This window comes from Chlorocebus sabaeus, chromosome 4, assembly GCF_047675955.1.
Source record: "Chlorocebus sabaeus isolate Y175 chromosome 4, mChlSab1.0.hap1, whole genome shotgun sequence".
Taxonomy (NCBI): Eukaryota; Metazoa; Chordata; class Mammalia; order Primates; family Cercopithecidae; genus Chlorocebus; species Chlorocebus sabaeus.
The window spans coordinates 17,961,193-17,983,500 of record NC_132907.1 but is presented as its reverse complement, the minus strand read 5'-3'; the positions used below and the strand labels follow the sequence as shown (position 1 = coordinate 17,983,500).

At 39.3% G+C, this 22,308-nt stretch overlaps 2 protein-coding genes and 1 pseudogene across 2 annotated transcripts in view; 1 reads left to right on the top strand and 2 right to left on the bottom strand.

Annotated features, from left to right (window-relative positions):
- Positions 1–13,959: 13,959 nt before the first annotated feature.
- DMGDH (dimethylglycine dehydrogenase) overlaps positions 13,960–22,308 on the bottom strand; it is a 72,130-nt gene continuing 63,781 nt past the window's right edge. The window contains exon 16 of the mRNA XM_007976310.3: positions 13,960–14,382. Coding sequence (XP_007974501.2) covers positions 14,167–14,382 — 216 coding nt within the window. The 3' untranslated portion in view covers positions 13,960–14,166. The remainder of the gene's footprint in view (positions 14,383–22,308) is intronic.
- Positions 14,391–18,201, bottom strand: LOC103223622 (protein IMPACT pseudogene; annotated as a pseudogene).
- Positions 19,510–21,010, top strand: LOC119618314 (uncharacterized protein FAM120AOS-like). Its single transcript, XM_037982137.2, has one exon. The coding sequence runs from the start codon at positions 19,652–19,654 to the stop codon at positions 19,874–19,876; it is 225 nt and encodes a 74-aa protein (XP_037838065.1). The 5' UTR covers positions 19,510–19,651; the 3' UTR covers positions 19,877–21,010.

Below are 22,308 nucleotides of genomic sequence, written 5' to 3'. Positions count from 1 at the left end.
CTTTGAAGTTTGACTCATTATGTCAAAGCTTGAACTTTTCATTTAAACACCCTGTGGAAGACCTTGAAGGACTGAAAATTTCCGCTGTGGTTTTGTGTGTCTTTCTCCCCCGTAATTCTTCTTCCCTATTCTCCTTGATAAAAATCAAGAAGAAATAATTGATGAGTGCTAATCTGCAGGAACAATCCTTCCTTTGACCAGCTTCTCCTGAAACTAGCTAAACTTGCACTGATTCTTATGTCCTATGTTTTTAAATAAAAGCATATGTTAATAGTGCTCTGGAAATGTGAAAATAGAAGAGTTAATTCTATTTTTCGTCTATGTATTGAACACATAGTGTGCAGTACAAGCTAGTTATTTTTTAAAATATCTCAATTGGAGTTTGATGTTTCTTCACGATTAGAGGTTATGGATTTGTGCAGGAATACCACAAAAAGTGATGTGGTATGTTTCTCGGTGCTTCCTATCAAGAAGCACATGATGCTTTCTTATGGGATGACTTTGTTAGGGTAAACATTTCTTCACTGTAAGGTTAATATTTTCTTCTTGTAGTTAATAAATATTTTATGGAGAGAGAATTTGAGAATATGTAAATATCCTATTATGCTTCACACACATTATTTTGCTTACCAGTTTTAGTATCTTGCTTCTTGCTTCAATTAGTTATAATTAGGATGGCTACCAAATGCTGATTTTCTAATTCCTTCATTTCCTCTATATTATTAGAGGAATTATATATGTGAACTAGTGAATTCCTGTTTTAATCAATATACTATACTCCTTTACTATAGTTATTTCAATGCTCAAATTTTCTCTGTTTTGGCTAGTGGGAGCCCCTACAATCTGGCTCATATCCTTTTGGCATGTCCTCTTGAATCTTTGTGCATGTCCACACATTTTGATACAATGAGATTTTCTAGGCTCAACTTGCACTTTTCCTTCCGCAATCCTGGAATCAGACATTTCTCCAAGGAACCATGATTCCGTTTTTTTGTTTGTTTGTTTGTTTGTTTGTTTGTTTTTGAGACAGTCTCGCCCTGTTGCCCAGGCTGGAGTGGAGTGGTACAATCTCGGCTCACGACAATCTCGGCATCCAGGGTTCAAGAGATTCTCCTGCCTCAGCTTCCTGAGTAGCTGGGACTACAGGCATATGCCACCACACCTGGCTAATTTTTGTATTTTTAGTAGAGATGGGGTTTCACCATGTTGGCAAGGATGCCCTCGAACTCCTGACCTCAGGTGATCCACCCCCCCTCGGCCTCCCAAAGTGCTGGGATTACAGGTGTGAGCCACCGCGCCTGGCCAGAACTCTGATTCTTTTTAGGGATGACATTTAGAAACCAATCTCTGTGTTTTAGATGTGCTCATTGCTACTGGGCTGTCATCACTTCTATGATCTCTCTCAAGACAAAGATAGGAACTATATATACATATATCTACACACACACATATATAAATGTTTATACATACACCACACCCACATACTATATCTAAACATATATGTATAACCATGAGTTTATCATGAATACCTCTAATTCCATTTCCCCTCATTTCTATACGTATATGGGTTGTACCAATTTTCATCACTAGCTACTGAGTAGTATATTGAAAACAGTTTGGCAATTTCTTACAAAACTAGACCTATTCTTATCCTACAATACAGCAGTCACACTCCTTGGTATCTATCTGAAGAAGGTGAAAACTTATATCCACACAAGAACCTGCACACATGCTTACAGCAGCTTTATTCATAGTTACAAAAACTTGGAAGCAATGAAGATATCCTTCAGTAGGTGAAAGGATAAACGGTGGTACGTCCAGAAAATGAAATAGTATACAGCAGTAAAAAGATAGGAGCTATCAAGCCATGAAAGACATGGTGGAACACTCAATGCATATTACGAAGTGAAAGAAGCCACTCTGAAATAGCTACATACTATATGATTCCAGCTGTATGACATTTCGAAAAAGGCAAAAATGGAGACAGTAAAAAAGATCAGTGGTTGCTGGGTTTGGGAAGTGGGGATAAGTAGAGGTAGCATGGAGGATTTTTTAGGGCAGCAGTCTCCAACATTTTTGGCACCAGGAACTGGTTTTGTGGAAGACAGTTTTTCCACAGACTGGGCAGCAGGGGTGTGGGGATGGTTTCAGGATGATTCAAGCACATTTCATTTATTGTGCACTTTATTTCTATTATTATTACATTATAATATATAATGAAATAATTATACAACTCACCATAATGTAGAATCAGTGGGAGCTCTGAGTTTGTTTTCCTGCAACTAGATAGTCCCATCTGAGGGTGATGGGAGACAGTGACAGATCATCAAGCATCAGATTCTCTTAAGGGGCGCACAGCCTAGATCCCTCACATGCACAGTTCACAATAGAGTTTGCGCTCCTATGGGAATCTAATGCTGCTGCTGACCTGGCAGGAGGCGGAGCCGAGGCTGTAATGCAAGTGATGGGGAGCAGCTGTAACTATAGATGAAGCTCCGCTCACTCGCCCACTGCTCACCTCCTGCTGTGCGGCCCAGTTCCCAATGGACCACAGACAGTACCATCCATGGCCTGGGGGTTGGGGACGCCTGTTTTAGACCAGTGACACTACTCTTTATGATACTACAATGGTGGATATATGTCATTATACATTCATCCAAACCCATGGAATGTATAACACCAAGAATAAACCCAAAAGTAAATTGAACTTTACATGATTATGTTATGTCAATGTAGGTTCGTCAGCTGTACAGATGTACCACTCTGGTGAGGGATGTTGATAATGGGGGATGTAAGCATGTGTGGGGACAAGGGTTATATGGGAAATCACTGTACCTTCTTCTCAATTTTGCTGTGATCTAAAATTGCTCTAAAAAAAAACTAAGTCTTTTTAAAAAAGTACTATACTTTTTTTTCTAATCTGATACGAGAAATGATATATCACTATAGTATTTAGTTTTGCTTTTCTCTTATGATTAAAATGGAACATTTTTCATGTGATGAAGGATCCTTTTAATGTCACTTTTGTGAATTGTCTGTGTTGTTTTCAATTGGGTTTTTGGTCTTTTCCCATTCAATTTTAAGAATTTTTTGTATATTACACAGGTTACCCCTTTAATTGTAGTTATTTATCACAAATATTTTCTTCCAGTTTGTCAGTTGTCAAATTGGTGTTTTTAACATGGAAAAGTTATTTTTTAATGTTAGACAAATTTATCAATATTTTCTATGGTTACATCTGGATTCTGAGTCACAGTTAAACTATCCTTATACCAAAGTTAAAGTAAAATTTACCCATTTTTTTCTACTAGTAATTGCATAGCTACATTTTTACATTTAGATCCCTGATCCATGGGCATTATTTTTGTGTACAATGTGGAATATGGATCTCCTTTTCTTTTTCCAAATGACTGGCCTGTTGTCTCAGCACCATTCATAGGGAATTCCATTTTTGTCCCAATGATATGAGAGCCACGTTTATCATATGCTTAATTTCCACATACACTTGGCTCTATTTCTAGGTTTTCAGTTAGTTGGATTCTACTTGCCTGTTTACTCATAGCACTAGATGGACTCAGATTTAGAGGCTTTACAGTATGTTGACATGTATGATAGGGCTAATGACTCTTCATAGCTTTCCACTTTTAGTGTTTTCCTGGCTATTCCTGTATGTGTTCTTCCTTTTTCTTTCTTTCTTTCTCTCTTTTTTTTTTTTTTTTTTTTTTTTGACAGTGTCTCCCTCTGTTGCCCAGGCTGGAGTGCAGTGGTACAATCATGGCTCACTGTAGCCTCGACCTCCTGAGTTCAAGTGATCCTTTTGCCTCAGCCTCCCCAGGAGCTGGGGACTACAGGTGTGAGCCACCACACTCAGCTAATTTCTCAAACTTTTCTGTAGAGATGGGGTCTCACTATGTTGCCCAGGCTGGTCTTGTCTTGAGCACAAGTGATCTTCCTGCTCTGGCCTCCCAAAGTACTGGGATTACAGGCATGAGCCACCACACCTGGCCCCCAAATTTTTATAATATTCAGTTGTCATATCTAAGAATAAGGAATGCCTTTCCATTTAAGGTCTATTCTTGCACCTTTTAGAAGTGTTTTCCTCATATTAGTTTTGTACTTAAACTTATTTCTAAATATTTTTATCTTCTCTTTTGCTATTGGAATGGGCTTTCTCTACCACTATAACTTTTAACTGGCTATTATTTGTGGACATGAAGGCTGTGGTATCTACCAATTTGTATCCCACCAATTACTGAACTCTTGTATTGTTTGAGTTGGTTTAATCATTAGTTTCTTTTAGGGTTTTCCCAGTACATTGTCATATCAGTAAAAACTATTCCGGTCAATTAGAAGGTGCAAAAATTGGGACAGAAATAAAAGCAGCTCCCAATTCAGAAGTGAGATAAAAGCTCATTGTTTGGCATGTGGGGTGTCTGGAACTCTGAACATATTTTTTACATAGAAATAATATACATAATCACCTGGCTTGCATTCTAACCCTCACAAAACCTATTTAACCCATAGTGAAAATCTTTTATAACTCCTAAAGTCAGTAAGAAAAAGACCAACAAACCAATTTTTAAATGGGTAAAGTATAGGAACACAATTGTTTACAGAAGAGGAAATACAAGTGACCATTAAATATATGAATAGATGCTCAATCTCACTCAAAAAGAGAAATTCAAAGAGAAACATCAATAATATACCAGTGAGAACTCAAAGCTTTGGGGAGAGTGTAAAGAAACAAGCCCTCTTACACATTCATCAGCGAAGTGAAATTTGGCTTAAACTCTAAGGGGAACAACTTTGCATATCTATCAAAATGCACATACACTTTAATTCAACAATCCCAGTTCTAGGAATTTATCCTATAGAGATACTCAGTGTGAGAAATATACAACAAGATATTCATTTTAGCCTTTTTGTAATAGAAAAAGGCCAATAATAGGGTCTGGTTCAATTAATTATGGAATACTAAGCAATCATTAAAAAGGATGATATAAATTATCTCCAAAACACTGTTAATTTCTAAAAGGCAAAGGACATTATGGTTGGTATGCTCTCATTTATTTAAAAATATATGTGTATATATATAGATATATATAGAGAGAGGGGCATGCATGTTTATAGAGTATTTCAAGAATGTACAGAAGAAATTATAACATTGGTTGTCTCTGGATAGACTGGTTAACTGGGGACAGGGATGGGAAAAAGAATAACTTCTCACCATATACCCTTTTATACGTTCTAAATGTTAAACTCTGTGCATATATCATCTATTTCAAATAATAATAATAATAATGGTAATAACATAGTTTACATTTCAACAAAAAGTAAAATTCATTATAATTGAGAACAGAGGACCAAGAATAAGTCTTCCCCACTGAACACCTTTGTAAAGCCTGCAGGCCATGCACTAAGAGAATCACATAGATGCTAATGCCGTGCCTCTTGATTTCTGTGGTTTGCAAGGTTCTTGGCTTGTGCCACCTGGTTATAAACTACATTCAGAAGACATGATTCCTGCATCTCGGTGCTTCTCCTGTTTTTGTTGCAATGTCTTTGAATATGATAAATATGACATATAAAGACTAAACAATTTTAAATACTTTATCTCTAAATTATTAACTGTTGGGGTACAGTAACAAGAGCTTCCTTGCTGGAGAGATAAGCATGGTAAGAGGTCTTTCTTCAGAGAGAAAACCTGAAGTCCACTAACTACATGTGGCAAATTGTGGTTGGTGTTACTTATTGCTTCATTACTACCCTGAACTGTCCAAAAGGAGATAGACTTGAACGTCAGAAAGAAGACTAAACTTTGTTAATTTAGATGCCAGCTATTAAATATTTTTATGATCTATTTAGTTTTAGAAACAGATAGGAATGGATTTATTACTACCATATCTAAGTAAGGAGCAGAGAGTCTTCTTAAAGGCCTTTAAGATCATAAACCAAACTTACAGAGGTGTTTTTGAGGTCCTTTATCCTTCTTTTAGCTAACGAATATAAGTTATTCATTAGTGTTAACTACTGTCAATGTATTAAGAACCATCAAGATTCTATGCATATCGAAAGGGAATTCTCCGGTGGTGGCTCACACATGTAATCCCAGCACTTTGGGAAGCCAAGGCGGGTGGATCACCTGAGGTCAGGAGTTTGAGACCAGCCTGGCCAACATAGTCAAACCCCATCCCGACTAAAAATACAAAAGTAAGCCAGGTATGGCAGCGTGCACCTGTAATCCCAGCTACTTGGGAGGCTGAGGCAGGAGAATTGCTTGAACCTGAAAGGTGGAGGCTGCAGTGAGCCAAGGTCATGCCACCGTGTTCCAGCCTGGGTGGCAAAGTGAGACTCTCTCTCAAAAAAAAAAAAAAATTATTTGTAAGAAGCATCTTCAATTTATTGTTGGCTTTGTTCTTGAATTAGTGTGTGTGTGTGCATTGGGAGGAAAAGAGACACAAAAAACCCTTCAAAAAATCAATGAATCCTGGAGCTATTTTTTGAAAAGATCAACAAAATTGATAGACTGCTAGCAAGACTAATAAAGAAGAAAAGAGAGAAGAATCAAATAGATGCAATAAAAAATGACAAAGGGGATATCACCACTGATCCCACAGAAATACAAACTACCATCAGAGAATACTATAAACACCTCTACACAAATAAACTAGAAAATCTAGAAGAAATGGATAAACTCCTGGACACATACACCCTCCCAAGACTAAACCATGAAGTAGTTGAATCCTGGAATAGACCAATAACAGGCTCTGAAATTGAGGCAATAATTAATATCCTACCAACCAAAAACAGTCCAGGACCAGACGGATTCACATCCGAATTCTACCAGGGGTACAAAGAGGACCTGGTACCACTGCTACTGAAACTATTCCAATCAATAGAAAAAGAGGGAATCCTCCCTAACTCATTTTATGAGACCAGCATCATCCTGATATCAAAGCCCGGCAGAGACACAAGAAAAAAAGAGAATTTTAGACCAATATCCCTGATGAACATTGATGCGAAAATCCTCAATAAAATACTGGCAAACCAAATCCAGCAGCACATCAAAAAGCTTATCCACCAAGATCAAGTTGGCTTCATCCCTGGGATGCAAAACTGGTTCAACATATACAAATCTGTAAATGTAATCCATCACATCAACAGATCCGAAGACAAAACCACATGATTATCTCAGTAGATGCAGAAAAGGCCTTCGACAAAAATCAACAGCCCTTCATGCTAAAAACTCTCAATAAACTAGGTATTGATGGGACATATCTCAAAATACTAAGAGCTATTTATCACAAACCCACAGCCAATATCATACTGAATGGGCAAAAACTGGAAGCATTCCCTTTGAAAACTGGCACAAGACAGGGATGCCCTCTGTCACCACTCCTATTCAACATAGTGTTGGAAGTTCTGGCCAGGGCAATCAGGCAGGAGAAAGAAATACAGGGTATTCAATTAGGAAAAGAGGAAGTCAAATAGTCCCTGTTTGCAGATGACATGATTGTATATGTAGAAAACCCCATTGTCTCAGCCCCAAATTTCCTTAAGCTGATAAGCAACTTCAGCAAAGTCTCAGGATACAAAATCAATGTGTAAAAATCGCAAGCAGTCCTCTACACCAATAACAGACAAACAGAGAACCAAATCATGAGTTAACTCCCATTCACAATTGCTACTAAGAGAATAAAATACCTAGGAATCCAACTTACAAGGGATTTAAAGGATCTCTTCAAGGAGAACTACAAACCACTGCTCAAGGAAATAAAAGAGGACACAAACAAATGGAAGAACATTCCATGCTCATGGATAGGAACAATCAATATCATGAAAATGGCCATACTGCCCAAGGTAATTTATAGAGTCAATGCCATCCCCATCAAGCTACCAAAGACTTTCTTCACAGAATTGGAAAAAACTGGTTTAAAGTTCATATGGAACCAAAAAAGAGCCCTCATTGCCAAGACAATCCTAAGCAAAAAGAAGCAAAAAGAACAAAGGAGGCATCATGCTACCTGACTTCAAACTATACTACAAGGCTACAGTAACCAAAACAGCATGGTACTGGTACCAAAACAGAGATATAGACCAATGGAACAGAACAGAGGCCTCAGAAATAACACCACACATCTACAATCCTCTGATCTTTGACAAATCTGACAAAAACAAGAAATGGGAAAGGATTCTCTGTTTAATAAATGGTGCTGGGAAAACTGGCTAGCTATATGTAGAGAAGTGAAACTGCATCCCTTCCTTACACCTTATACAAAAATTAATTCAAGGTGGATTAAAGACTTAAATGTTAGACCTAAAACCATAAAAACCTTAGAAGAAAACCTAGGCAATACCATTCAGGACATAGGCATGGGCAAAGACTCCATGACTAAAACACCAAAAGCAATGGCAACAAAAGCCAAAATAGACAAATGGGATCTGATTAAACTAAAGAGCTTCTGCACAGCAAAAGAAACTACTGTCAGAGTGAACAGGCAACTACAGAATGGGAGAAAATTTTTGCAATCTACCCATCTGACAAAGGGCCAATGTCCAGAATCTACAAAGAACTTAAATTTACAAGAAAAAATTAGACATCTCCATCAAAAAGTAGGCAAGGGATATGAACAGACACTTCTCAAAAGAAGACATTTATGCAGCCAACAGACACACGAAAAAATGCTCATCATCACTGGTTATCAGAGAAATGCAAATCAAAACCACAATGAGATACCATCTCACACCAGTTAGAATGGCAATCATTAAAAAGTCAGGAAACAACAGGTGCTGGAGAGGATGTGGAGAAATAGGAAGACTTTTACACTGTTGGTGGGAGTGGAAACTAGTTCAACCATTGTGGAAGACAGTGTGGTGATTCCTCAAGGACCTAGAACTAGAAATACCATTTGACCCAGCCATCCCATTACTGGGTGTATACCCAAAGGATTATAAATGATGCTACTATAAAGACACATGCACACATATGTTTATTGTGGCACTATTCACAATAGCAAAGACTTGGAACCCACCCAAATGTTCATCAATGATAGACTGGATTAAGACAATGTGGCACATATGCATCATGGAATACTATGCAGCCATAAAAAAGGATGAGTTCATGTCCTTTGTAGGGACATAGATGAAGCCAGAAACTACCATTCTGAGCAAACTATCACAAGGACAGAAAACCAAATACTGCATGTTCTCACTCATAGGTGGGAATTGAACAATGAGAATGCTTGGATGCAGGGTGGGGAACATCACACACTGGGGCCTATCGTGGGGTGGAGGGGTGGGGGACGGATAGCATTAGGAGAAATACGTAATGTAAATGACGAGTTAATGGGTGCAGCACACCAACATGGCACATGTATACATATGTAACAAACCTTCACATTGTGCACATGTACCATAGAACTTAAAGTATAATTTTAAAAATAAATAAATAAATTACTGTTAATCGGATTTTTTTTTACTTGCAGCTAAATGCTTTCTAACCAATGTCCATTATAACCTGTCTTATTAGGAAACTGCTCCTGGGTGGTAAGATCACATGTTCCCTGTCTCTAACCCTTACCTCTTATTCATTTTTCAATGCAGTCTGGTTTTTGCCTTCACTGATATCCTGAAATTATTCATGCCAGTAGCACCCATGACCACTCTGCTTCAGCTGAGGGATGCTTTTCAGCCTTTAGTTTTACTTGACATCTTTTTATCTTCTGACACTGTTAGCCATCCCCTCCTTCTCAAAATGTTCTCTCCCCTCGGCCTTCATGATATCATGGTTTGTAATTAAACATCTCCTTGTTTTTTTAGTTAAATGCTTGATCTCTCCAGTCTATAAACTTCATGAAGGCAAGGCCATGTCTGTCTTGTTCACCACTGCTCTTTCAGTGCCTGGCCTATAGTAAGTACTCCACAAACATGCGTAGATTAATGAACACTAAGGAAAGCAATTATTCATATAACTTAAAATACAGGAAAGGCATTAGTGGATGTTATGTAGACTGTGCTTGGTTGGTGGCAGACCTGGGGAAAGCAGGTCTTGTGATTTTTTAGCCCAGTAGCTTTTGTGTCACCCCACCACCTCTGTGCTTCATGGCATGTTAATATTTCCAAAATCTTTTCCTGGAGAAAATACAATTAAATAATGTGTTACCCTTTTGTCATTCATAATGCAGCTTCCATACATGTTATGGTTTGATTTTTTCCCCACAACTTCATTTGTTGGAGGCTTCATTCCTCACTGTGGCAGTGTGGGGAGGTGGGGTCTAGTGGGAGGTATCTGGGTCATGGCCTTTCTCATTAATGCCTTTCTCTCAGGAATGGGTTAGCTATTTCAGGATTTCTAATGGGTTCTATAGCTAATGGGTTAGCTATAGCAGGATTTCAGTCCCCTTTTCTCTCTCACAAGCACGCCCTCTCACCTCTTCTGCTTTTCTGCAATGCTTTGAAGCAGCACAAGGCCCTCACAAGATGCAATCACCAGGTCTTGAACTTCCCAGCTTCCAGAACCATGAGCTAAATAAACCTCTTTCCTTTATAAATTACCCAGACCCAGGCATTTTGTTATAGCAACAGAAAACAAACTAAATACACTACTAGTATTCTAATTCATTAATGGCAGGGGATAAAAATAGGATGATAATTTATATTTTTATGTGAAGATGCATCAGAAGGATATAATTAATTTGATTTTTGGTGGCTCTGCTTTCCTGAGACTTTAGCTAAAGAATGCTATTTGTATCTTCTCATCTGACAAAGGGCTAATATCCAGAATCTACAAAGAACTCAAACAAATTTATGAGAAAAAAACAAACAACCCCATCAAAAACTGGGCAAAGGATATGAACAGACACTTCTCAAAAGAAGACATTCATACAGCCAACAGACACATGAAAAAATGCTCATCATCACTGGCCATCAGAGAAATGCAAATCAAAACCACAATGAGATACCATCTCACACCAGTTAGAATGGCAATCATTAAGAAATCAGGAAACAACAGGTGCTGGAGAGGATGTGGAGAAATACTTTTACACTGTTGGTGGAACTGTAAACTAGTTCAACCATTGTGGAAGACAGTGTGGCGATTCCTCGAGGATCTAGAACTAGAAATACCATTTGACCCAGCCATCCCATTACTGGGTATACACCCAAAGGATTATAAATGATGCAACTATAAAGACACATGCACACGTATGTTTATTGCGGCACTATTCACAATAGCAAAGACTTGGAATTAACCCAAATGTCCATCAGTGACAGACTGGATTAAGACAATGTGGCACATATGCATCATGGAATACTATGCAGCCATAAAAAAGGATGAGTTTTTGTCTTTTGTAGGGACATGGATGCAGCTGGAAACCATCATTCTGAGCAAACTATCACAAGAACAGAAAACCAAACACCACATGTTCTCACTCATAGGTGGGAACTGAACAGTGAGATCACTTGGACACAGGAAGGGGAACATCACACACCCGGGCCTATTGTGGGGAGGGAGGAGGGAGGAGGGATAGCATTAGGAGATATACCTAATGTAAATGACGAGTTAATGGGTGCAGCACACCAACATGGCACATGTATACATATGTAACAAACCTGCACGTTGTGCACATGTACCCTAGAACTTAAATTTTAAAAAAAATACTATTTGTGTAGCCAAAACTTTTTTCCTTTCACAGCAGCTGTGTTTCCTGATAATATCAACCTTTCCTTTTGTTCAACTAAAATATGCACAACATGCTCTCAGTAAAATTCCAGAATCTCATCTGTTATTTAATGTCCCACACAGTATACTTTAAGATGTTTTTTTCCGTCATCTTTCCTTATCAGTAGAAAAGAAGAAAGACACAGATTAGTTAGGATGTTAACATTAGCAACATACCACCACCCATAACTGTTTTGATAATGTGTTGACTAGAAACTGTTTTTGCAATTCCAAAATGTTTTCGTCACTCAGGGGAAGAAAGTGCCTATCATTCATCATCACATTCTTGAGAATGTTTTTCTGAACTGTAGACACGGACTTCTGCACATCACCAGTGTTTTCAAGTATGCTGGCTGTTTGCTGTTCACGGCTGACACTAACCTCTCCCCGTGTATGTTCCACTTTTCAGAAGCTAGTGGTTTCAGTTAGGCCCTTTTAAGTCAAGGTTCTCACCCAAGAACTGGCTGGCAAGCCATCAGGGGCCGAGAGCTTTGGGAACTGGTCTTTTATTCTCTCTGTTTCTCTCTCAGTGTCTCCCTCCTTATCGGGAGCTCTCGTTGCTCCCTTGGGCTTATGGCTTCTATTTCTATCCATCTTTTCAGCTTCAGCTTTTAGTACTAACCAGTTTTTCCTCTGATGGTTCACAATCCAAATTCCCATGGAAGAAATCTGGTTAACTCTTCTCAGCTTTCCATAGTCAATCTGTGTTGAAGGTCATCGTCAGCCCATGAATTGGCTGATACCAAACCTGGTGCTAAGGCCAGGACGGACTGGCTGAGTATGAGTGGAGGTGCTGGGGTAATCTACGAAACCTAATAGCACCTAACATACAACAAAAGAGAGAATGAGGGCAACTTCTTAAGGAAATCGGGGTAGACTTCTTTTATACTGTGCGTAGGATTTCTTTAAATTTTTCACATTCATCTGAATGGTCTATTCTTTCATTCATCAGTTTTAGTGCTATATTAACTATATGATATGAATTTAATGTTGTACTTTCATTATTGCTTCTTGATAATATAGTATGCAAAAAAGAGTATAAACCTATTTCACAGAGGAGGAACCCAGAGATGGTATGTAACTATCCTGAGGTCATGGGGTTATAGAAAGGTAGAGAATGAGAAGCTGATATCCCAAATTCCCAGCTAACATGAACTGGATTAAAGAACTTAGATAATATTCCCAATAATTAGGAAATTTGTTTGTTACCAAAGGAATTTCCTTCTTTTCTCATCTAAGAGGACATGCCAAAGAGAAATGAACATGTGAAGAGTTCTAATATATAACTACTGTTATAAAACATTTAAAATGTAAAATTGGCACCTTTTCAAAACTTACAAGAAATCATTTTAAAGTTTATTCAAATGACAGAATCTTACCATGCTTCACATTCAGGTTTTTTAATACTTAAGAAAACATCTATAAATGTATAACAAATGTATGCATGTATAAATTAATTATAAATGATAAACTACCCTTTACAAAATAAATTGATTTATTCCATCAACTACACCCAAATAATTTCAAAAAGTATATCAAAGAATTATTTCTAAATTGATTTTTTTTCTTGCTGTACATAGCACTAAGGACAAACTGTCAGCTCTTAAGCTTTTGTTTGACCTGCTTTGTCAAATGCTTTGTGAAATGATATTCAGAACAGCACCATGTGATGTCAGCTTGCATTAATTCTTTCCCAAAGAGAGGTGTTCAGTATTCAAACTGTGTTTGTACTGGCACAATCTATTTATGTTTCAGCTTCATTTCTGAAAGTTTACAAGTACCGCTTCCTTTGGAAGACTCTGTTCTTTCTTGCAACTTCTCTTCTAAAACAACCTTTGAAAGGAGAATAATAATGTCCTATAAAGCTCCTTTCAGGGAAGTCATTAAGAAAATGATAAATATTTCAGAGAATTGAATTAAAATGTTGGCTATATGTCAATGTTAAATTTTACTATTTTCATTACAGCTATATCATGAAAAATTAAAACTATCATTTATTCATCTAAGGAAAGATTTCTCTATGAAGTAAATCCATCAACAATATTATACATGTTTTCATGTAAAAGATAATTTATTAATTTGTTTTCAGCTATCAAGAACCGAATGCATTTGTTACTAAAATTATAAAATGTCCTTTAATTCGTTTATAGTAATGATTGTATATATTAGCAAACACCTAAATGTTTTGCCGACTGGGTAATGTGGGGTACTAAAAAAAAAATTCATTTCAAATTTCTTCATTTAAAAGAAAAATGTAAATCATTTATTTATTATTCTGTCTTGCTTAGAAAACACTTAACAGAAAGGTTTCGTTAAGATTCTAAATCTAGACTTTCATGATTTTGAAATGAATTCCTGGTTTCCTCTATTCCCCTGGGAACCAATTATGATAATTTCAAGGACAGTCATTAGCAACTCCAATTCAGTTGACTGCTAAAGGTCTTTTTTCAAGTTTTGTCCTTTCCACCTTTTTTCTGAAGCCGGTTTCTGGTTGGTTCGGTCAATACCAAAGGTTCTTGTATGATGACTGCTGGGTAATTTTTGCCTAATAGTTCAACTTCCACTTGCTGTCCCACTTCACTTAGTTCCACAGGGACATATGCGAACGCCAGACTCTTCTGGATGCTGTAGCTATAGCTTCCAGATGTCGTGTTGCCAACCACCTGGAAAACAAGACCCAACAGTCCTCAGTGTCTCGGTCACAGCTCTGTGCTCCTCATCTCTGGGTGAAAAAAAAACCTGAAATACAGATTCAACTTACAAAATGGAAGTTTTCTGAAATGCTGTCTGGGGGCACAACACCAGGGACACAGGAGGAAAACTTCACATTTTGAGAAGATGAATGAAAGCTTACAAATTATGAAAAGTAACTCTCAAGGTACACATCTGTATTACTCTGAAATTTCTCATTTTTAAAACAGTAATACTTAGTTTAGACCAGGAGTGGTGGCTCGTGCCTGTAATCCCAGCACTTGGGGACGCCAAGGCAGGCGGATCATTTTAGGTCAGGAGTTCAAGACCAGCCTGGCCAAAATGGTGAAACCTTGTCTCTACTAAAAATACAAAAATTAGCTGGGTGTGGTGGCAGGCACCTACACTCTCGGCTACTCAGAATGCTGAAGCATGAGAATTGCTTGAACCTGAGAGGCGGAGATTGCAGTGAGCCGAGATCTGACCACTGCACTCCAGCCTGGATGACAGAGTGAGACTGTCTCAAAAAAAAAGTCTATATAACAAGTTTGATTAAAAGATAAGAAGGTTATTGGAAATCAGGTCTAAAAGAAAGAAAGAAAAAGAAGGAAAAGCAGAAAATACAGAAAACTGTCGTCAAAACATTACATGGAACAAAAAGAAAAGGAAGACAACAAAAGTAAAACACGATACATAGCCCTGCTCAAAATGGCTTCTCCTGGCCACACTACATTGCACTAATCCTTAAAGTCTTACCGTCTGGCACAGTGGACTGCTTATAGCTGGAGCTCAAGACATTCACGGATGGGAATGAGCCTGGTGATCATTCAGCTGCCTCAGCAAAGAGCACGCTACAATCAACAATCTTACTATAGCACTTCTAGTATTTTAGATGCTAACACATTCATGACTTTAATTGCAGACTCCTATCTCTGTAGTCCCAGTTTTTAATTCTCTTTGAAACCCCAAATCAGAAGCTCTCCATATGATTTCTAAACTTACTGTGAAAACTGGTTGATTGAAAAAAAAATGTGAATACATTCATTAGTAAAAGTTTCTCTCTGGCTGATTGTTAACTGCCAAGTTATAACACATGCTTTAAAATTGCTGTTCTCCTTTAGATCATAGTTCAGTGATACAGGCAGGGATAAGGGTCAGAGAGGTTAGAGTTTCAATCATTGCTGTTTTTTTTTTTTTCCTGGTGTGGAAGAAGACAACTGACTCTCCATATTTATTGCTTTATATTATAAGAATTAAACAAAGAAACAGAGACAAGAAAATCACTTTTGGAAATTTCACAATCACCAATTTGCAACAGAAATTGAGGCATAATATTTATGCTAACAAATACGTTGGAAGAATTGTCACCTCAGCCCGTAACTGCAGGTGGAAACTCCTGGATTTTCACTTAATCCATTACTCAGTGATGAACATTTTTTGGTTTTTTTCCAAAGCCTTAGATGATTTTCAGGTGAATGTGTGTTGTTCTTCTCCACTTGTATGTTTCTGGCACAGTTATGTTTAAAGTGATCTGGTCCTACAGAATGCCTCCATACCAGCGTGATACCACCACCAAGATATTCCTCACATTTAAAATCTCCATGAGATGAAGAAGATGTCCACCAGCTGCTGTTTCCCCATCATCCTCACAATCCTGTAAGAAGGTCTCTTTATCCTCACAATATATTCTGCAGGCATAGATGCTGTGGGTGGTACTAGCTATTTTCTTATTCTCATACAAGTTGGAAAGAACCATTTTCACCTGTTTGGGACAAACTAATGGAGACAAGTCTGCCTGAAAAGTACTTATTTGGTCTGTAACAGACATGCCGTGATCAATCGGAGAGAATTCTATTTCTCTTTGATTTTCACTGATATCAAAATCCAGTGCTTTTACCGAGCTTTCCAGCTGACATGCAAAAATGAGATCATCTTCACATTCAACATCTTCCTCTTCAGTTTCTTTCTTTACATCTGGGCGTGATTCTGTCATCTGAGATTTTGTATTGGAACATCTCTTATTTTCTCCACTCACAGGTAAAGAATACTTTCACCAATATTCTGTCATTTTCTCATTAAATATTTTGGGAGGAAAAGAAACATAGCCTGGATCCCAGGGACACAAAGCAGGTACTCTCTCTGAATCAAATGGGGTGGCCACATATGTATTTCCTCAAGGTTATTCAATAAATGCACAAGTTCTTGCCCTTTAAGCCAATGAGCATTCAACTGATAGAGAGGCGGAGCTGTACCTGGGTACTCATTTGGTAGCATCACTTGCAAGCAAAGTGTCCATTTGGGGTCATCTATATCGTCACTAATTCTAACACAAAATATTTTGGCACAGTCATCAATGACACACCATTCCTCGCCATCAATGGCTACCATTACTTCACTTTCTTCATCCTGCCTTTGGTCACCCCTGCGTCCCCCTCAGCCATGTGGCCCTGGGAGCAGCTCTGTGGCTGCACCCAATAATTGCTTTTGTTTTTGTTTTTTGAGATGGAGTCTTGCTCTGTTGCCCCAGCTGGAGTGCAGAGGTGCAATCTTGGCTCTCTGCAACTTCCGCCTCCCGGGTTCAAGTGATTCTCCTGCCTCAGCTTCCTGAGTAGCTGGGACTACAGGTATGTACCACCATACCCAGCTAATTTTTATATTTTTAGTAGAGATGGGGTTTCACCATGTTGGCCAGGCTGGTCTCAAACTCCTGAACTCAAGTGATCAGCCTGCCTTGGCCTCCCAAAGTGCTGGGATTACAGGCATGAGCTATCATGCCTGGCTTAATCATTGCTTTTTGAAAGACTTTCTTGGTAACCTTGGTTTCATTTCCCCACCTGTAAGAGAGAGATTTGGGTTTGGAGCCCTAGGAGAGTTAACCTGGTTTGCTTGAGCATCTTCAGAAAACAGGAAGAGACCTGCTCTGGTCTCAGGCTGTGATCCCCTGACTCACTGGGTCAAAAGCCCACAATCACTCTTAGGAGACTACATGCACCGTTTCCTCAGCCCTTCTCATCTCCTAACATCCCAGCAGTGATTCGTCTTGCAGCCATTCTGCATTAGTAAACTAAAAAAAGAGAGTCCTTATTTACGAGTGCTATTTTTAAAGTTTGCTTTGCTTCTGCTAGAATTTACTTTCATTTCTACTTGAATTTCTCGCTAATCCAGGGGTTAGAAGCCCAGGGTATTTCAGAAGTCTGGCCTTTCCTTTTACCTTATTACTAAATCTCCAGGGAAATGTTTTCCCTTGCATAAATTTTAAACAGTTTTGCCTAAAATCTTCCAGGTTCAATTAGATCCATTCCATCTTTTAGTTCAGTGAACTGTGAGAACAATCGGTCCCCACCCTCTGCCTGACAAATTCTCATTCTTTGTTAAAACAAACATTGACCTTCTTTTTACCAATGTGAATAATTCTCATCTATTTTTAGCCTTTTCTCATTTCTCTCTCAAATTATGAGAAGTCTCTATCTGACTTCCAGAAGGTAACATGGCAAATGGCCTTTGAAGGAAGTTAACATAATTTAAGTTTGATGCTCTATCGTGTTTTTCTTTGACTGTCCCTGTGTGTTTTAATTTACAAATAATAATTTTAAAAATCTTCTAAGCTCTCCAAACCTCTCCACAAACCTCTTTTTCAAAACTTCCTTCCAAGATAAGCATCTTTTAAAACTGAGTCACCCAATACAAAGAAAGCCTTTCTCATGACCATCTTTATGCCTTGATTTTAAAAAAAATTAAACCTCATTTAAGGTTAGAATCCCTTTCTCCAGCACTGCCCTGCTCTCAGTTGGACCTGACCTTTCCCCAAGGCACTAAAGACCATCTGACATGCAATATACTTTATTTATTTTGTCCACTGTCCATCTCTCCCTCCTCTGGAATGTAAACTCCATGAGGTCAGAGATTCTTGTGTTTTGTTCACTGCTGTATCCCCAGTGCCTAGAATATCGCTGGCATATAGTAGACACTAAAAAAAAAAAAAAAAAAAAAAAGTCAATAAACAAATACATTTGTACCCTATCTCTAGCACTGGAAATGCTTGCAAGCATCAAATACTAAAAGCAACACAAGTCAAGACAAAGTCTGAAAATAAAAAGCAAAAATTATTTCAAAGCAGTCCAGAGTAAAGACGATCCAAGAAGGGCCTCTGAAAAAGGATCAAAAAAGAAGACCATCTGCATGTTAAAATGATGACCTTACTAAGCATCAAAGAGCAGGCAAACTCATATTAGGAAATCCAAGAGCTAGAATCCTATAATTGGATTAGCAGATTTATAAGCAGATGGCAAGGAAAGGTGAACAATATAGCATGTAAATGCAGTATATGCATAGGGCAAATGAAAAAAACTTTAGATTGGAGCTTGGGTTTTCAGGGTTTTAAAACTAATTTTGGCATTATCATATTTAAGGTGGCTAAAATCAGTTGACTGTGGATGACGTGGGAATACAGAAAAATATAGCATAATATCTCTTTCATTCCATGCTGAGTAAAACAGAAGGTTGGTGGAAGGGTTAAGTGTAGTCTGTATTAAGAAGTACTGAGAAAACTGACTGGGAATAGAGTGAAAAATAAAAAACAAAGGAAAGATGAGGTGGGAGGAAATGTAATGACAAGAAGACATTATCTCATCCAATGGCTTCATTTTACAGATGAGAAAACTGAGGCCCAGAGATCAGCTCAGGATCAGGTCAAATAGTTAATTAATGGCAGAGCTGGTTATAAGTAGAAATCATGTGAATTGTGGGCAAATATGAAATGGGGAAGAATATGTATTAAGAAAAGAGGGCTGGGGGGCTCCCGGAGGCGGCCGCGGCGGAGGCGGAGGCCGGGAGTCGGGCCGGGGCGGGATCCAGGGGGCGCCTGAGCCGGAGCAGGCCGCGCCTGGAGGCCACAGGCCGCTCGCCCGCCTCAGGCCCGTCGGCCGCCGCTCCCCTCCCTGCGCCCTGTTCCCCGCAGGACCAGAGAGGCCGCCGCCGCCCGGCGGTACTCCGGCGAGGGGAAGCCGCGAAGCAGGTCCTGGGGAAGAGCTCGCCTGCTCCTGAGGGAAGCGGCGATAAGATGGAGCTTTGAGGGTGAGCCGAAGGCCGAATCACTCTGCTCGTCGGGACGCAGCCTTTCTAACGCCACGGTGGGCTCGACCCGCTCTGGGCTTGCTGCCCACACTGACTGCGGGGTCCGGGGGAGCGGGATGCTGGCCGGCCGCGCCTGGCTTCTTGGAAAGAGCAGGAAGGAGCGTGAGAATGCAGTTCCGCGGCAGAAACCTCTGTAGAGGAGCAGGATGCAACCGACAGGCTGTGGCCGGACAGCCGCTACCCAGCACATGGAGCCTGCACGCGCACGATTTGGTCAAAGAAGCCCCCATACTCCCGGTGAAAAAGATTTCCAGAAGCTGTTCTGTCAATAACAAAGTCTCGAGGAAAACCACAAAACCACCAACACTAAGATCATTCTTGAGTCCAGTTTGAAAAACTAGGGTCAAATTCTGCAGAGGCATTCAAGGGACAGGATAGCACCCTAATGCCCACTGTGTGAAGGAAAATGCTCTATTCACCATTCCTCAGCTTCTGCTTCTGGTTTCAGAGTTCTCTCTATATTGGAGGGTGTTTTAAAGCTAGAGTGGTCTTTATCCACTTCTATTAACACATCTGAATGTGAAGGTCAAGAGGAGAAAGTGACATGTCCTAAGTCAGAGTAGAGTGAACAAGAAAATAAGACAAACAGCGACTGAGTCCCTGGTGTATACTGGGCATTGGCAAGTTACTGGGGATATGGAGATGAAGAAAATGTAATCCCTTCTTCAAGGAGCCCAATCTACCAAGGTAGACAGACATATAGACAAATAGATTATATACTTGCATAGAAAATAGAAAGAGGGGAAGGGAATCAGTGTGATCTGTGTAACTAAGTACCCTGTACAACCCTCTTGGCCACAGATCATATTGCCCTTTATAGCGGGGATGGTAATCCCATCTCTGAATTCCACATGTACTTTGCAGGCAGACCACACCCATGTGTGGGTCCTGACTCTACCATTTATAAACAGCATCACTTTCAGCAATTCTCAGCCCTCCAAGCTAGGGTCATTGTCAATAGGGATACTGCCTCACAAGCATCAGAACACCAAAGGACACCATGTGGATGAAAGCAACCAGCACTGCCCTGGCGGTTCATAGGTGCTTAGAGTTTCCAGCTTTCACTTTCAGTCTAATGCAGCACTGCCTGCTTTTTGTTTTTGTTGCTTCATTTGTTTTTTTCTTCCTGTGTTCACCACACTTGTGTCCAAATAGCTTTGGGCTGATGCAAAAGTATCTATGTGGAAGAGAGAAAGAAGAGTTGTTCTCATGGAGGGCCTTCAGTTGAGTGCTATAGACTCTAGGCAACTCTCAAACAGGCTTCTCAAGCAGGGTGGGCAGTGGGAGCTGCTATGGAATCAATGGACAAACATTGACAGGGACTGCTTTGAAAGACAGTACCCAGTTGAGTATACTCTGTTAAGGGCTAAAACTTTATAGTCATCCCTTAAACACTGCCTGATGGAATCTTCAGGATCATATTTTGAAGTAAACTATATTTTACAAAGTGAAAAAAAAAAGAAAAGAAAAGAAAAGAGGGCTGAACCAGAGATACAGAACAGAAAGAGAAAGAAGAGACAGGGAGAAAGGTAGGAACGGTTCAAACAGAAGAGCAAACTCAGCCCAATTTAAGAAGGAAGTAGAGGTCGGCCCATCCAGGCTTACAGACAGGTGAAAGCACTTGAGATCTGAGAAAAGTCAGTTGGCTTCACAGACTCTAATAACATCCACCTGATACTCAGATGCACAAGAATGTGGGTATAGAATTAAATTCTTAAGGCCGGAGGCAGTGGCTCATGCCTGTAATCCCAGCACTTTGGGAGACCAAGGTGGATGTATGACCTGGCTGGTGATCAAGACCAGCCTGGCCAACATGGAGAAAACCTATCTCTACTAAAAATACAAAAATTAGCCGAGCATGCACCTGTAATCCCAGCTACTTGGGAGGCTGAGGCAGGAGAATCACTTGAACCCGGGAAGCGGAGGTTGCAGTGAGTCGAGATCATGCCGCTGCATGATCAAATTGATCAAATTGATCTCTTTTATGTCTTAGAAGAAAGGACCAGAAATTCAAAGCTGAAAACTAGACCTCAGTTGGAGATCGGTTCTATCAATCACTAGCCATGTAACCTCAAGCAAGTTACTTCTGAGCCCCTCAAAGCCTCATCTTTAATATGGAAATGATCATACATATCTGACAGGCGTGCTGTAAAGTTAAATGGGAGAGCACATGAAAAATATCTGGTATACAGTAAGAACTCAGTAGTTGTTAGTTCTGTGTTAAATTGACCCATGCTTTAGCCCCAAAGGCTGTGATTTGACACTACTGGCTTTCTCCACTTCTAGCACTCTTTGTGTTACTGATGAGATAGAGAAAATGGAAACAAATATCAAGTAGGCTGCAGTGAATAAGAAAAAAACCCAGGCACAGAAGCTCTAAGTCTTGGGTAATGACCAAGCTGACCCTGTTCATTGTGGAACAGTTGTTTGGATGAGCTTTGAAGGCTCTATTCCCACCCCGTGGTCTAAGCTGGGTGTCCCACACGTGCCTGCTAACACCAGAAAAAATACACCCACACTCAGTTTCAACAAAATTGGGTTTTACAAATAGTAATAAAAAAATGGAGAAAGTAACTGAATGCAGAAAGCTTGGGAGAAAAACTGGAGAAAACAAAGTCCCATTGATATGTTATCTGACTTACCCTGGTTTTACTGAATACAAATAGAAAGAATGAAAAGTAACATTCCAAAATGAGAAGGTGATTTTACTCTTCCTGAAGAACCAAATGGTTTCCACTTTTTGCTTTACTTTCTAAGGTTCTATC

What these genes read in the sequence shown, in the direction of transcription:
- LOC119618314 (XM_037982137.2), top strand. Translation starts at nt 19,652, where the DNA reads ATGCAGTTCCGCGGCAGAAACCTCTGTAGAGGAGCAGGATGCAACCGA.